This window comes from Nelusetta ayraudi, unplaced genomic scaffold (genome assembly GCF_046127955.1).
Source record: "Nelusetta ayraudi isolate G7.1 ecotype Tasmania unplaced genomic scaffold, CSIRO-AGI_Nayr_v1 ptg000259l, whole genome shotgun sequence".
Classification (NCBI taxonomy): Eukaryota; Metazoa; Chordata; class Actinopteri; order Tetraodontiformes; family Monacanthidae; genus Nelusetta; species Nelusetta ayraudi.
In genome coordinates, this window is record NW_027466308.1 from 43,605 (window position 1) to 60,578 (window position 16,974).

At 47.8% G+C, this 16,974-nt stretch overlaps 1 protein-coding gene across 3 annotated transcripts in view; it reads left to right on the forward strand.

The window, feature by feature from the left end:
• Positions 1–16,974, forward strand: part of myo16 (myosin XVI) — a 73,515-nt gene that overhangs the window by 42,768 nt on the left and 13,773 nt on the right. For all 3 annotated transcript variants that reach the window (XR_012925780.1, XR_012925779.1, XM_076017095.1), the window contains exons 23-31: positions 183–383; positions 1,194–1,269; positions 2,691–2,887; positions 4,232–4,312; positions 5,935–6,140; positions 13,266–13,368; positions 14,140–14,236; positions 14,325–14,598; positions 15,984–16,366. Coding sequence is in view for 1 of the 3 variants with exons in the window: in XM_076017095.1 (XP_075873210.1) it covers positions 183–383; positions 1,194–1,269; positions 2,691–2,887; positions 4,232–4,312; positions 5,935–6,140; positions 13,266–13,368; positions 14,140–14,236; positions 14,325–14,598; positions 15,984–16,366 (1,618 nt within the window). In the remaining 2 variants the exon portion in view is untranslated. The remainder of the gene's footprint in view (positions 1–182; positions 384–1,193; positions 1,270–2,690; positions 2,888–4,231; positions 4,313–5,934; positions 6,141–13,265; positions 13,369–14,139; positions 14,237–14,324; positions 14,599–15,983; positions 16,367–16,974) is intronic.

Sequence of the window (16,974 nt, forward strand, 5' to 3'; positions counted from 1 at the left end):
GCACCACAGGGAAAAATGTATTAAAGCTATTAAATATCACAAAGGCCTCCTTCAAACCCCTGGGGGGACGAATAAAAAAAACAGCCGTAATGAAAAGAGTTTTATGGCTCTCGTCAAGGCCGTTTGTAAATATTCCCGTCATAAACAACGCGCGAGCACCTGCCTGCTTCTCCCTCCTCCAGAGGCCTCAGGGTCTGCTGTGTTTGCTGGACGAGGAGAGCCAGAGCCTGCGGCCTGCCGAGCAAACGCTCTACAAGAGGCTGTCGGCCCAGCTGGACAGCAGCTCCGCCCCCGGCCTCTCCCTCACCACCAAGGACGGAAATGGGAACCCACCGCCCAAGGACCAGGGCCCGGCCTTCACCGTCAGCCACTACGCTGGACAGGTGCGTTTATGTCTGTCAGAATATAGAGTTACAGCTGAACTGGGGACATGGACGGTGACAGAGGCCATGAGTAGTAATGCTTCATTTTTTCAGGGGGGTTTTTTGAGTGCAGAAAAGTAGTAAAAATGTTGAATGGCCATGTTGTTTAAACAACAGTGCGACAAACACTTTATATTATTACATATTCAGGAAAATTCTTTTGTGGCTATTGATATCAAGATTGTCATAGTGTGACGTCCATAACCTGGCTGAAAACGCCAGATGGATAAATTTCCTCTTTAAAATCATTTTATCCATCTTGTCCATCTGGATTTGAGCCCATAGAAAGAAGTTTTAATGGCATTCAAGCCGACTAATCAACCAATTGAGTCACACAAAATTGGCACCATGACCAGAATTCTTGCCAAAGCCATTTAGCAATCAGACAGAACAGCGTTTCAGTAAACGCAATGATGTTGAAAAACCGTCTTCATGCCTTTATGTTGCTGTTTTGATGTAAAAATCTCTTCTAGTTTTGATAAAAATGCTCCATAGCAAAATCAAACCTCATTGTTTACAACTCACACTGTAGTGGTTTTCCTCTGAGCTTTGCATCCATTTAAAAGGCTGATGGTTATGCAATACCTTTAGAATGTATACAAACAATTTTGAAAACACCGTCCAAGACGGTCGAGTGACATAGTCAGAGTGGAATTCAGAAGCGACCCAGCTGCTGCGCGAGGTCAAGGCGGCGGCGGCGGGGGTGGGGTGGTTACACGAACTAACAGTCCAGTCTGTGTGTGCTTCTTCTGTTCTGTTTCTCCAAACCAGATCTCGTATGACCTCACGGGATCTCTCACCAGAAACAAGGACTCCCTCCCTCAGAATCTCTTGTTTACGCTCAAGTGTAAGTGGCCAGACGAAGAACGGGTCGTGCTTTTTTTTTTTTACGCAACCCTCCACCGGCCCCTTCTGACGAGCGCGCGAAAAAAAAAAAAAAAAAAAAAACCCCGCTGCAGGCGTCGGCGTGTGTTTTGGACGCGGGGCGGAGGAACCAGACGGCGCCGTCTGTGCGTACATTGTCCGTAGAAAGGCACCAGATGTGGCGAGCTGCGGTCGGCCGGCGCCGGGGAGACACAAGGCGGCCTGTTGTGCGTTGCGCCGGGCCGGCCTCGCGTCCAGCACCCGTAATTGCCATAATTCCCATGATGAAGCTAATCCCCCCCACCGTCTACTTCACCTCCCCGCTCGCTCACACATTGGCTGGCGTGACGCCTCCATTCATCTGGAATCCTCAGCCTCCATTAAGGACGCGAGCGACTCGTCCGCTCCCACTTTAAGTTAAGCCGTAACGCTAATAGCGGGCTCCCGTCGGGGGATCTGCAGAGTCAATACGCAGGTAAGCGGAGGTGATTGCTCCTCCATTGGAAGACAATTACCGCCAATTCGCACCGAAAGCGTCCGCAGCAGACCACTGCCATTAAAGTCAGTGTGCATGTTTGTGCGCGGGAGTGCCACTTCCCATCATGCCTCTGAAACTCACATGATCTGTTTGGCCAATCAGAACAGTCCTGGAGAATGTCACTTACAGACATGTCAGGACGAGCTGAGGAACGTATGAAGTTGTGACATCACGCTGGGAATAAACTCTTTTCTGGTGATTTGGTGATCAACTAGAAGACCATAACTGAAAAATTTACATTAGAGAGATTTGCTAAGAATCGCATTTGAGGTCACAGTCGTCCTGTCAGCCATTTTAAAGGCGTTTATTTTTGTATTGCCATTTATGGGGAAAATGCTTTTGGGCCTATAGGATTTCTTTGCTGCAGTACCTTTAGTGGCCACTGGGAAAAACCGGCCTGTGCTTTTGGTGTAAATTGGGGGTTAGCGCCCCCTTAGCTCCGTGGAGTCCTGAAACGACGCCGGGGGCTCCCCCCTGTTTGTTTTCTTTACCTGCCGTCGGCCTCCTCGACGCACTCAGAAACCCTCTCGCTCCGTCCCGACACGCCCACAGTCGCGGCCGCACGTGTTGTTTGCAAGACTTTTTTGTGAATAGGCTCATTGTTGTGTTGTTGCGCCGCCCCCCCGCGCCCAAGTGCTCTCCTGATTGTTTACGTTGAGCCTGACTTCATCCCTCCTCCTCCTCCTCCTACTCACTCCTCCACGGCTCCCTCTTTGTTTACATCCTCCTCTCGTCCGCTAGTCCCACCTCTTCCTCGTTCGCCACACACGCACACACACACACCCCCTTGTTTCCACCAATGCCGTTTGTTCCTCTTTGCCCTGACTTTCCTCCCACTCTTTCTTCTTCTTCCTCCCCCCCGGCAGCCAGCGAGAGCGTTTTACTGCAGCAGCTCTTTCAGTCCAAGCTGACGCAGACCGGCTCGCTGGTGCAGGCCAACCAGGGCCGCGCCAGCCTCCGAGGAGCCAAAGCTGCCCTGTTGCTCCACAAGAAACCGTCAGTTACCCTCCTCACTGCCAACACTGCCCCCCAGCAGCCCCGGAGGAACCTTGATCTCACCAAGGTACAAGGAGCAGCAGCTTCAAGACTGTCTCATTGCCGTGGCCCTCCAAATGTTCAAGACCTTTTGAAGGGATCCATTTCCATTCCATTCAAAAGAATGGAATGGAAATATTATTAGTAGTGTTTATTCAGTTCTAAAATTCATGTGTTTAATTGGTTAAAATAAGTATTCGAATTTACACAAGTAGCATCTCCGTGCTTGAGGTTTGATGATAACGCCCTGATTTCACAGCTTTTCTGAGAAAAGCAGGAGAGCCTCGTCATCAGAAAATTCGGCAGCTCAGTGAAATCAAGCCAAAGGTGGACACGTGACGTTAGAAAACCAGGATTAACATCAGGGTGACCTTTCCCAGATGGGAATCTATATAGCGAGAGTCTGATCAATATGTGGGCATTATAGGAGCAATAGGCAGCATTCGCCTTATTAGACTTCAGGATAAACAAAACGTTGCTAGAAAGTGACATCACAGCGCCCCCCGTTTGTGTGTGTGTGTGTGTGTGTGTGTGTGTGTGTGTGTGTGTGTGTGTGTGTGTGCGTGTGTGTGTGTGCGTGTGCGTGCGTGTGTGTGCGTGTGTGTGTGTGTGTTTTATCTGGTTCCCTGTTCCTTCCAGGCCAGATAGGCTGAAAAGTGATGTCAATGCACATGAATGTCCATGTCCTCCCTGCCCTCAGAATACGGCTGTGTAGCAAATACTGCAAACAGTAACACAACTCGCTAACATGGTGCTAAATTGTAATTTACAAGAAAACTAGATTTTTCAGTTAAAAAATTATAAGAAATAATTTCTTCTAGTGATATTAGGTCATAGTGGCGTTTCAAATACTGTGCACAATATAGTGGACTGACATCATCACTGTGACTTTGTGTTATATCAAGCACATCCTTATTTATTCAGTGCTCGCTGCATCAGAGGCTGGCGAGGTCGTGCAGGGAGCCGGTTTGTTTTGGTGACAAACAGTGCCCATGCTGTTCTGGAAATTTGCACTTGATCAACGAGTCAAATGGAAAGCAGCACGGCGAGTCGCAAGTTCTTCTGGGTATCCGGCTGCCGTCTCGATCAATAAAGAGATTGAATTCTTGGAGCGCAGACCGCGGCCTAAAATAAGCCGCTTCCCACGACGGCGCTATATTTAAACCTCTGGGATTCGGACTTGTTTGAGAAACTCAACAGGCACGCAAACAAACTCATGGGACTTGACGGTTTTCTCATGAAGCCGCGGATGGCCACATTAGGTAATGAGGCCGCACCACACGGGAGGTCACGCAGTGAGAGCGCTGATATGCCGGAGTTGTATGTGAGGTTACGATGTTGCTGTTTTTACACCGTCTCTTTCTCTTGTCAGATCTTGAAGAAGAAAGGCTCGAGCTCCTTCCTCCAGCGACTGGAGCGCTGCGGGCCAATCACGGTGGCTGTCCAGCTCCGAGTAAGGACTCTCACATTGACACGTTTTGTCAGGGAACTGTGAAATAGAATGGAAACGAATTAGAGCAGGGGTCACCAACACAGTGCCCGTGGGCACCAGGTAGCCCCCTAAGGACCACATGAGTAGCTCGCAGGCCTCCTCCAAAAATAGCTCATTGAGCTGCGTCTAAAATTCAATTTAATGTAACCATGTCATTGTTGATAATTATTGAGAACTCATTCACGTGAGCATTGTCTCATTGTATCATTGATAATGATATCGAACTAAAGGCCAACTGAGAGAATTGGTTCATCAGGAGTTTCTCAGGGTCTAAAAAAGTTGGTGATCCCTGAATTAGAGTTTTCTCTTTTACAGGTTTTTTTTTTTTTTTTTTCTGGCTGGAAACAGCTGATGTGCGCGTCACTGACAAATGTCATGTGTTCCGTGTTCCTAGCTAAAGCTTTTATCGTAAAGCTTTTTTCGTGACTTTATCAAAATCATCACACCGTCCAAACTAAACTTAACCTTTTCTTTTGGACATACTGAACTTTCACAACTTTCATGCCTTCAGTGTTTTGCGGAGCCAAGCTTGAGCTCAGCGAGACCTTGAGGCGAGTGACATAACAACAAGCAGTGGACTCGTAACGCTCGGAAAAGACGTCATTGCTTTTGTCTTGCGGCGAAATAACAAAATAAATGCATTAAGTCGTGGCGAGCTCACAATAGCTGCAGTGTTAGAAGCAGTGCGTACTTTCAAGAAAAAAAAGCCTCAACATGTGCAAACACTCATCCCTTTCGCGCAATAAGGGGGGGGGCGGCGTGGGGGGGGTGGGGGCAGCTCTCAGTGACAGTTGAGCCCGAGGAGCTGCTCCACAGTGAGTTTTCTCTTCTTTTGCTAATTATACAGAAGGACTCAGTGATATTTGGCGTCTTCCAGTGACGCCACAAGGCCGCGGTGCGCCTCCCTCTCCCCTCCGACTTGAATGAGAGTCAGTGTGTTGTGTTGCACAATCGGGGCTGTGGGCTCTGCGGTCGGCGGGAGTCCCCCGAGGAATGGCGCGAGAGTGGGCTGAAGAATGATGCCGCGCGGAGCAAAAGATGAAGTCCTGCGCGTGAATGAATGAATGAATAAATGAATGAATGAACAATGAACAACGAGCGGCGTGTGCCCAGAGAGTGCGCGCGCGTGGCCAGGGAGGTGCTCTCGGGTGCTGCGAACGTCCCACCTAAAAATACGCCCGCCCGCCCGAGTAGAGGAGAGGAGAGGAGAGGAGAGGAGAGGAGAGGAGAGGAGAGGAGAGACAGACGTAATTGTTTACGCTTCTCGAGAGCGTTCTGAGAGAAACTCCGACACTCAGAAAGAGCAAAGAGCTCTTTGTGTTTTCATGACCCCCCCCCCCCCCCCCCCCCCCCCCCCCCAAACCTCTCAGCCCCCATCCCTCCCTCCAGAGGCAAGAACACGCACTGAATCGGACCACTTTTGTGAGCGACGCAGAAGTCAAACAAGTCAACAAAAGAAAAGGCAGAGGAGCCTTTTAGCCCCGAAACTGTGCAGAAAATATCCCACACGTGAATCACTGTTGTCAATCACGGCCTGGCAGGCGACATGTACAGTAATGATGTCTCTCCGCTCCCTCTTTTAGCACTCGCTGTCGGAGGTGATCGGCAAGCTGCAGGCCTGCACGCCTCACTTTGTGGAGTGTGTGCGGCCCAACGGCGGCGGTCAGCCCGACGCCTTCGACAGCTTCCACGTGTCCGCGCAGCTGCAGCACATCGGGGTCCTGGAGATGGTGCGCATGATCCGCTACGGCTACCCCGTCCGCCTGTCCTTCCCCGGCTTCCTCAGCAGGTCAGTGACTACATTTACATGCAGAGCTGAATCACACCAAGCTCATAATTCAGTTTTCTCGTCTAATGGGACTTCTCTCCTTGTCTCAGTTTACATGCAGCTGAGAAAATTGAATTATTGACGGGAGCACATCCACCTCCCCCACACTAGGGGGCGATATGAGTCTTTTCAGCATGTTAACTTCTGGTTAACCTCTTTCATTGCACAATAACAAAACAACTGGACCATAACACCAGTGTTATGTCAGTACTGTTCTTTAATTTAACGAGTTTCCTCATCGAACAGCTGCAGATGTACTTCGCCACCGTCAGCGGATTGGTCAGAAATTGGGGGGGCGTTACTCACGAATTTGCAGTACTCATGAAAAAGCGTGAGCTGTTCGACTAAGTTATTTGAAAAGGCTGACGCTCCAGGGATATTATATCATCAAAGTAGGGCATTTAAATGGAAGCGCACAGGATTAATTTCATGGAATTAAGCAGTTTATTAAAGCAAAAACATGCAGTTAAATTTGCAGTTAAATGGGTGACAGCTCAGATTTGGGCCCATCTTTCCCTTTTGGTACAACCTCATAGTCTCATCGCACTTATATCATTTTGTCTGCACCGCTTCTTCTTTTAAGGAAAAGTCAAAGGAGCTTGTTGCCCCGCTCGGCGCCTCGTCTTTATCACTGATCTCGTTCAGCCCTTCCAGCGGGTCGCCGTGATCTCTGTCAGTCTCCTCCTTCCGCCGAGGGGGTCAAAGCAGCCGACGGCTCGGAAACGTACACCGACTCTCGCTCAGACGCACGTGCAGACTGAAACATTAGAGCCGGGCAAGTCACATCAACCCCCGGCTGCTGGAGGTGCAGAATGACCTCGAATGGCTTTTTAGAGTGGAGTGTGTGAGTGCGGCTCTCACTGGCAGTGTCAGCCCGACACACACACACACACACATTAACCAGTGTGAGCGATGCCCTGTACCTGAGTCATCATTACACCCCTTTCGCGCCTCCTTAAGAATATTTTCCGCTCTATCCTTGACTGTTTTTTCCATGTCAGTTTGCGTGCCTGTTTGTGTCCGTCTACCCCCCCCGTTCCCTCTGCTTCTGAGAAGCGGTCGGTGGAAGGAGAGCTCTCAGGATTTAGCTCCAGGTCCGCCCCTCTCTCTCCCTTTTTTTTTTGAGGATAAAGGGATTAGCGTGAACATTCCGGCCAGATAATAAGAGAGGACAAACCTGGTGACATGACTACCCCTCCGCCCCCAAAAGTTTCCACTACCCTGCTGTAAACATCCTCTCATCGCCGCACAGAGTGCAGAAAGAGAGAGAGGGAGGGAGAGAGAGAGAGAGAGCTACACAAACAGTGGCTGTCCACTCTGAATCAAAAGCACGAGGAGAAGAAAACCGATTTAATCATCACATTTTAAAGGTCCTGTATTATACCAATTTTTTTTCGGATTTATTAGGTTTCATTCCAGACTCCAGACAATGCATATTTAACCTTTAAAAACTCCTGTTAAATCACTCAGCTCTTCTAAAAGCTGACACTCTGCTGCATCTTCCATGTTTGGAAGGGCATCACAAAGGGCTGATTGCCAGAAATGTGTGTTTTTGAAAATAAGATAAAATAAGAATGATAACGTTTGCTGTCATGCTTGCTGGAAAACATTCAAAATTCTGTTCACGCGTGAACTTAAAGGTTGAACCATAAGAAGAGTCGGCCCGCTGAGAAAACATGAAGTGAACGATGCAGTATTTTTTTATTATTATTGTTAAATTCATTTTCAGCTGATAACTGGCCAAAGAAATACATCATCAAAGATGGAGAAGTAAAGTTATATTGCGATGGAGTGATAGGCAATTATTGCAAGTGGAGACGGCCGCCTGGTTTCCACGCACAGCCGTAACAATAGGCAGGTGGAAGTCAAATAATAAGCTTTCATGATGGAAACGCTGAACGGGGTATTGAATGTGTCCAACTCGACATTTTTCAAATGCGCCAGGAGAGTCAATATAGATTATAGGCCTGGCGTGTCCGTGTAAGCCGCCCGTAGCTCCTTTGTGTTTTTTGATGGACACGCCGGCGAGAGGCACAACTCATTGTTCAGGGAGTAATAGAGGATGGACAGACAGCGTGTGAGTCAGTGTCGCTCGCGCCCGTGTGTTGAACGATAACGGAGTATCAGTGCTGGGTGTGGCCGGCTGATAAATGAACATTGTAAACTATTGTTAACGACGGCAAAAAAATAAAAAAATAAATAAATGCTTGAATCGAGTGTGTGAGGGGCAATTGTGCGCGTGTGGATAATGCCGGTGAATCTGTCTGGCGCACAGGTGCTGTGTGAGATTCTTCCCATTTCAAATGGAATTCATGGTCTTGATACATTTTTTTTAATCAGAGGAGGAGCAGACAGCCAGAGGGGCCGACAGCTAACACTCAGGAGGGTCCTTTGACGTCCCCCACTGCGCCCACATTCATTTATTTAAACTTACACAAACGTCGCAGTGAAGCTGCTTTGGGAAACGATGTTAAGTGATATGAACACACGTGACACACCAAATACATTTTCACATCGATTTCTCGCAACGGCGGTCCACAAGGAACATCCTCGGCATTGTCTTTGTTCAAAAGTCCCATTTTGGATAAAATGTAACTGTTGGAGACACACATACAAAAATGAAGCCAGACTGAGGTTGGTAACAGGAAACCATATCCACCCTGCACACCGTACATCCCAGCTTTGCCCCTGCAGAGCGTGCACCTCTAAACATTAAAATATACAAGATAATCAGTGGGCAAGATGGATAGAGTTTGTAATGTTATATGCAATCCTGCATGCCAGCTCTACTAAGGCATCTTTACATGACCTGCACCACAATTACAATATACGAAGGGTAGAATTTGGTGGCCAAAGGCTAAGGTCACTACAACACATCCTGTTATTCTGCCCGAGCAGAAATGGAAAAATTACGATCAAATTATTCACATACTAAAACGCTGACTTCCATCAATGCCACCTTCAGGTTGTACAGAGACGGAAGCCATCCAACAGGGTTGCCTCTGCAGCTGCATTGCGGCTCTGTATTGAACTGCAGGGTTTTCCAATCAACCTGACTTCTCTGGGCTCATCTAGGATGGACTGACGCATTCACGGAGAGGTGACATTTTAATAGAATTCCAGAAATCAAGGTCGCCGTGTCCTTCGGGCTTAAGTGGGAAAAGGCCCATCAAAATCTTTACCTGCACAAGTTCAAAAGCCAGGACAAGTCAAATCCGATCAATGTTGTCCCTCACGTCTTTCCAAGCCCCAAAGGAATCTCCTGTGCAGCTGTTTATTGATCTTGACCTTCTTGGTATTACTTATAGGAGACCACGCTCAGCTCTTCCTCCTCTTGAATGATCATCAGGGTTAGGGGCACTTGTCTTGGCTTTGGTCGCCTAACCCACAAATTTACAAGATTTATCGGAAAAGGGCTCCTGGTGACGATCGCTCCACCTAAGGATAATAAAATAGCGGCCTGACACTTGGGTAGGATCAGAATAATTTATGAAGCCCTTTTTGGGTAGTTGGTTCCTTACGGTCCCTTAAAGTATTGCACGTTGCACCAGTGCTAGAAGAGTACTGCAGATCACACCAGTTTTCAGGGTTGATTACCACCTTTAATTATTTTGCTCACAACAATGGGTCTATATTACTTGGTATTGGAAAACAATAATCTCATGTTGCTTCTTTGTTAGATCTTTTTTTCAGTCAAGGTGTCGTTCCAAACGACTTTCCCAGCGTACCTTTTTCTTCTATGTTGCAACAAAAAGCAGCCAAACAGGTAGCCGAGCTGTCATTTGCATGTCACACAGTTTTACTGCGGTTAGAGGCACATGACACAAAATGTAATGGCAGTTTAATAGCTTCTTCCTCAGAAGTGGATCACTGCCAGACACTGGTGTGTGTGTGTGTGTGTGTGTGTGTGTGTGTGTGTGTGTGTGTGTGTGTGTGTGTGTGTGTGTGTGTGTGTGTGTGTGTGTGTGTGTGCGCACACTGTGGTTTTGTGCTAAGGCAAATGGCCTCTTTTGAATGTGCCTTTGTCTTCCAGCGTGTTGCCGCTCTGCTGTTTATGCATTAAGGGTGTGGTTCATTTAAGTGGCTGCCACTCACATAGACAACAGTCAGTTCAGTCCCTGGTGCCATTCATATGTCTCTCTCTCTCTCTCTCTCTCTCCCTCCCACACGCACACACATACATGCGCATGCACACACACACACACACACACAAGCCGCAGATAGAGCCAATGAATGAACACAGCCTTGGCCAAGGATCGAGCTGCACCAGAATGGGGGTGGATTCAAATTCTGTCTTCACACTGCATTTTTCCACACACCAATTTCTTACAAATTCTCTCCACTGAACCACCCTTTTCCTCTCGTTTTCTGCCTCGACCTTTTTCTGACTGAAACCATACAAGGTTAGATTTCTTTAACGGTCTCGCTTATTACGGTTTAGTGTGTTCTCCATTCTTTCCACGCGTCCTTTATCAAGATTTGCCCGAGCTTCTCGTTCCCATTTTTTCTCCTCATTTGTGGCTCTTCTAAAACAGCCCCGCACCCTCTACTAATCAAAATGTCAGGCTGGGAATCACACATTAATCTTGAGGTTTCTGTATTCTTGTAAACACACCGGCACACTGTTCCGACCGAACCACGCAGATCCCTCCACCCCCCTTTTCGCCGATTCGGAGCCCCTCCCCAGCCCTTCCCTGGAGCAAATTACATTAGTGTCCCGGTAACCAGAGTGATTTATGGGGAAATCTATTTTACTGTTGCTTTTATTTGTCTTTTATAATGCTCTATATGTTTTGTGACCCTGTTTATATTCTGCCAATGTGCGAGGTCAAACGGCGGCGCTTGAACCTCGCTTCCACTAAACCCCCGGACCACCGCCGTGTTCGGCTCGCGTCGGTTTGCATCGTTATAAAGTGGATGAGAAAGGGACATCAGTATTCATGGAGCATGTCAAAAAACATATTGAGCGGGAGGGGGTGGCAGAGGGGCTTATGTGTCCGAGTGTTGTGTCCACTCTACCTCCCACTGATGGATAAACACACATAATGATAGGTCATTCATTTACTTATGGCACATTATACATCATCCAGACGGAGCAAAGCCATGTGTGGCTTCTAAAAGGTTGTTTTTTTTTTTTTCTTCCTGATAGATCGCAGCAGCGTCACAGAACAAATGACGGCTTGTGCTGTCGCATCTTTAACGTCTTTTGTGATGCCCCACTATTAGTCAGTCACCAACAGTCCTTGTAGGTTGCGATGGTGGCGTTTCCCTTTTCTTTCTTTTTGGGCCCAGCAGCCGCGAGTTTAAACTCGTGTCGAGGAGATTATTCCACTTCTCCAACTCCACGGGAAATCCCCCCCAGGGTCAAGTTGAAATGGCGACCGTCCGCGGTTTTCATATCCACATTGGGGAGGTGGTGGGTTTACAGAGTTTCTTTGTGTTTTATGGGCCCGGTGGGAGGGTGAGTGCCGTCTGTAGCGCTGGTATTACCATACAAAGAGAGGTTAGGGAGAGTTCAGAGGGAGCCCCAGTACTCCAAATCAAACATATCCCACATTCACGCTGGCCCCAATCACTCACCATCGACAGCGGTGGTTGGTTGTTTTATGCCTCCAGTCATTCGCTCCTCACGTCACTGACATCATCAGCTGATGCTGCTTTTTATTTTCATTCATTACGGAGGATGAGCACGCTGTGAAATATGGAACATTGTGACCAGTTTGAAGAATGCGCCTAAAGCGTGTTTTTTCCTTTACTGGTATAGCTGTCATTGCCATATTATTAGCTTCATAGTTTATTATTGAATTGAATTTACAGGGTTTTCAGGGTTTCATTTCATCACTTCACATTGTCCAAAAACAACAGATGATGGTTCCCCCTTTTATATCCAGTATATCCTCGTTTGCACAGTGGATCACTACACTGAGACTACCGAGCACCTGCAGGGAGACGGTTTGTTTTGGTGTGTGTGCAGCGCAAAACTAAACTCGATAAAGTGGCATCAAATCCCGATGCGGATAGAAATAAATTACTGTTTAGAGTGTTTCTCGAATGGGTGTTTATGTTTCCATGTGTTGTTTGGCCTCACTAGCTGGTCTCAGTTCACGATTGGCTAATTTTAAACTTGCTGACAGCCGGACCTTCGGGCTGGGACAGTAGGATGTTGGGAAACATGGGGAACGTTCAAGGTGAATTCCAAAAGTGATCCGCTTCCTAAGTGGTTGTGAAACAGTAACTCATCAATGGCTCAATGTTTGTGAGTTTACCACCCTGGGAAACACCTGACTGTACAACTGTTATGACTGATGTTGCTGATAAAAAAAGTGTTTTTTTGCAAAAGTTTGCATATTTTTTTTTATCTATCTAAAATTGTGTATGTGTTCCTCTACAATGAGAATACTTCTGGTTACAGTTAGTGTTGATTAGAGAAGCTGCTTTTCACTATTTCACATAATTCCATCTTCTTACCACATTCAGTTGATAATAACCTCAGAGTACCTATTATAGACTGCAAGGTTCTTCTCTTTCTGCATAATCTGTAGTTTTTTACGTGTTAATTTCATTCGAAACTGCACTGTTTTTTCCAACCTCATAGCAGAGCATTTGCATTCTTTTTTTTCTATCGGTAACAAAAAGTTGCTCCCATCACTTCTTATTTATTCATGAACATGTGCTCAGTATTCAACACACGTATAAGAACACTGACAGCTATTTACATATAAAGAGATGTCTGTTTTCTATTGACAAAATATATCTGGTAGACTTTTGCCTGCACGCATGCACATTCACACACACACACGCACTTGCACAAGCCCAGTCTCATGCACAAACACACAGCCGTCTCCGTCCAGCTGACCATTCGTAGCAACGGTTGCCAGGGGCGATACCAATAGGAACAGATGCTGTTTGGCTGCTCGGCTGTATGACCCCGCTGACATTTGAACCCATTGTTTCAAAAAATAATAAAAAAGAAAGAAAAGTTGGTCGGGGGGGGCGGTAACCACCTAAAACTTTACGTTCGGCACTTTAAAATCTTCTGCACTTCCGTCTGTAATGTGTCCCCCCTTTTTTATGATCCTCTTTCAGATACAAAGATCTCATCATACCAACTCTGGGCGACAAGAGGAAGCTGTCCCCCGAGGAGAGATGTCGCTCGGTTCTGCAGCAGTGCAAATTCCAAGGGTGGCAGGTGTGTGTGTGTGTGTGTGTGTGTGTGTGTGTGTGTGTGTGTGTGTGTGTGTGTGTGTGTGTGTGTGTGTGTGTGTGTGTGTGTGTGTGTGTGTGTGTGTGTGTGCTTTTTACTTCGACTCTCTCATTGTGCTTGGATCAATACCAAAGATTTGCCTAATGACTTAATCCGTGACCCCCCCGATTCCAAAGATCCCTCGGAATCTTTGACAACTCATTCCAGCTGTCCCGCCTCATCATTATTCCCCTCACACACACACTCACTCACACCACACACACACACACACACACACACACACACACGGCAGTGCTGCAGCTCCGCCTACAACCCCCGTCCCCACCCCGCCCCCTCCATCCTGTCTGCCGCACTGCTGTTGTGTCTGAGTCGGTGACCCCATGGGTCACGTCGGCTCCCGCCTTGCCGCACGCAGGCACACTCAGCCACAATGGCCCCAGCAGACACCTTTTTCTCCTCCGCGCCATTCAAACACACACACACCCTCCCAAGCCGTGTGGGTGTGTGTGTGCTGGAATGACTAGAGTCTGTCAGTGGCAGCATGTCAGCTCTGTGCACCTGGCGCCGAGTGACCCCGGCCGCCCACTCCAACGCCTCCCTAAGCTCAGGAAATCAATGCAGTGTCAACATGCAAGCACTCCCCCCTCCCGCTTTGCCCCAAAATCCACACCCACCATTGTTATGTTTTACTTTCACGTCACAGAAGGCCATCCCTCAAGCAGCAACTCACTGGTTTTGTGGATGTGTCACTTGTAGATGGGCAGCAGCAAAGTGTTCCTGAGGTACTGGCAGGCGGACCAGCTCAACGATCGCTGCTACCAGCTTCATAAAAAGATCATCACCTGTCAGAAGGGTAACAGCAACACACACACACACGCACACGCCGCACCCGCGTCGATCTTCTTCAAAATACCCCGCTCTGTCCATCCGTCACGTTTCAGTGGTGCGCGGCTGGCTGGCGAGGCAGCGGCTCCACCGCAGGCTCTCGTCGCAGCAGGAGGCGGGGTGCGCCGTGCAGCGCTTCCTGCAGGGGGCCGAGGACATGGGGCTGCGGACGTACGACCAGCTGGTCATCCAGAACGCGTCCGACATCGCGCGCGAGAGCGACCGGCTGCGCTGCCATGGCAACAGCCTCACCCACCCCCTGGGCGGCAGCCCGCCCCTCGGCGAGCGGCCCGAGCCAGTGGGCAAGGAGGAGGAGCAGCCGGCCAGGAGGTACGTTAGCGCGTAGCCGCACAGCTTTGACGAAAATGGGATCGCTTGCATCCAGTGTTGTAGTCAAGACCGCATCATCCGAGACCGAGACATTATCAAGACTAAACGTGGTCTTGAGACCAAGACCAATCACAACACTACTTGCATCTATCTATCTATCTATCTATCTATCTATCTATCTATCTACCTACCTACCTGTCTATCCATCCATCCATCGGTTTCTCCACCATCTCACGCTTTAGCTTCTGCCTTGCACTGAAAATTGCGTTTGTCACATGACCACAACCAGGCTGCCCCAGCGCCGCTCTCCCCTAGTTTGACTCAGTGTTTGTGAGATGTAAATGCTCAGGTGTCGTGAGGGCGATTATAGACTCCATGCCGGTGCAACCAGGCCCGACTTTACTCTCGGAGCGAGACAGCTTTCATCAGTCACCGCAATCTAAATAATAAATGGGCCGCGCTCACGGTGGCGGGATTATTTATCCTCAAATATAACAAGCTAATCAGCCGTCGCCGTCCAGTGTAAGATTTATAATTGTGAGGAAAGATAGCTTCCTGTCGACTCGCTAATGTGTGCGCGGCATGAGGCCTGTGAATAATAATGACACTGTATCCATGTGTGCCAGAGGCTTTAATTGTGTGTCTTTCATTAGGGATAGTGAGATAACTGGACCTGTTATCAGATCAGAGAAGTATTGTATTGCGCCTATGGAACACTATCCTGATCTACACATTTCCTTATTCCAATTCAAATAGATCTAATCTTGGAAGCGAACAGCCTCCATTCAAAAAACACTTACATTGGGAGGAAGAAACGAGTGATGCACATCTAAAATATTAAAATTTAGCCTATTATCATAGTAATGTCTCTCTCTTTTTTTTAATGTGAGCGAGGAATCATCACCCTCACCCTATAGCCATCTCCCCTGCTAGCTAGCACTAGCATTGAGCGGCTTGCCAATCACAAGGGTGTGGCCTGATCCAAGGCCCAGCCATGGCTGGAGAGGGGATGGGAGAGTTTTAGACCAAACAAACCTCGCTTATTTTTGAAAGTCGACCACCAACTTTAATGTATTAAATCTGGAAAACATTTGAATCCAAAGATTTTTATTAAAGATTTTTTCTTAAATAGATTATGACAGTCAATGCAGTTAACAGGGGTGTGGCCGAATATTTACACATGTTTATGCAGGGGATATAAACATATATAAATAAAAAGAAGGGCAATGTCATTACATCCAAGTCAATAAAAAAGAGATATATCAGTATCAGTCCAAAGGGTAATACAAGTGGAATGCATGGTAATACGGGTAACAACTGTACCCGTATTACCCGAACATATATAACCCACCAAGGAAAAAAAATGAAATGTGGTTTGTTTTTAGAGTTTTGGAGAAGAGTGGAAAAGGCTACGACGGCTCGCTTACCTTTGGCGGCCGAGGCGTCCGCCACTTCAGGTCCAGCTCCGTGCCCACCCCCCTGGCCATGGAGAGCCTGCTCCACTTCACTGCCAACGCATCCATCAAACCGGCGCTGCAGCAGGTGGCCCACACGGCCGAGGACGGGGCCAGCTCGGGGACCCTCTCCTCCCCCCGGAAGCAGCCTCCCCCGAAACCAAAGAGGGACCCCAACACCCGTCTGAGTGCGTCCTACGAGGCGGTCAGCGCAGGTCTGACCTTGGCCGCCAAGGAGAGCCCCACCCCTGAGGGGTACGGCTCGCCGGCCGGAAGCCCACCCAAGTCCCAGCTCTCCCCCACAGACCCCGCAGGTAGGGACGCCTCCTCTGACGTCCTCAACAGATGGCACTTTGTTATGGTCAAGAGCCATCGAGAGTCGCCCTAAATTAAGTATTACATTTTCAGATAATCACCTAAACAACATTTTATAGGAAACATGCCCAATTTTCACATGCCAGTGACAAATAGTTTCAACCAATCATACATTTTTTACAGTTGCATTTCATCAAACTACTTTTGAATTTCAGCATTCATTGGATATGTAGAGAACATGATTTAAAGTCAATTGAAAATGAACCATAGCAATGTTCATTGTCTTTGAAGCTTCACATTATTTATCTCTTTATTGAAATGACACTGAAAACATTGATGAAACACATCTATTTTATGACTTACTGACTATTAATTTAATTTCTTAAAGTTCAGCGGGCCAGGTTAAAAAGCTGAACGGGCCGTATATAGCCCCCGGGCCATAGTTTGCCCATGCCTGATATAAATGCAAGTATGATTACATTACACATGATTATGATTACATATTTTTTTATTTATTTTTTGCACTACTTTTACAGGCCTTCGAGCGACTCATGTGGTCCTTGAGGGCTACCTGGTGCCTGAGACGCTCTCCAGGTCTAATTGCTTC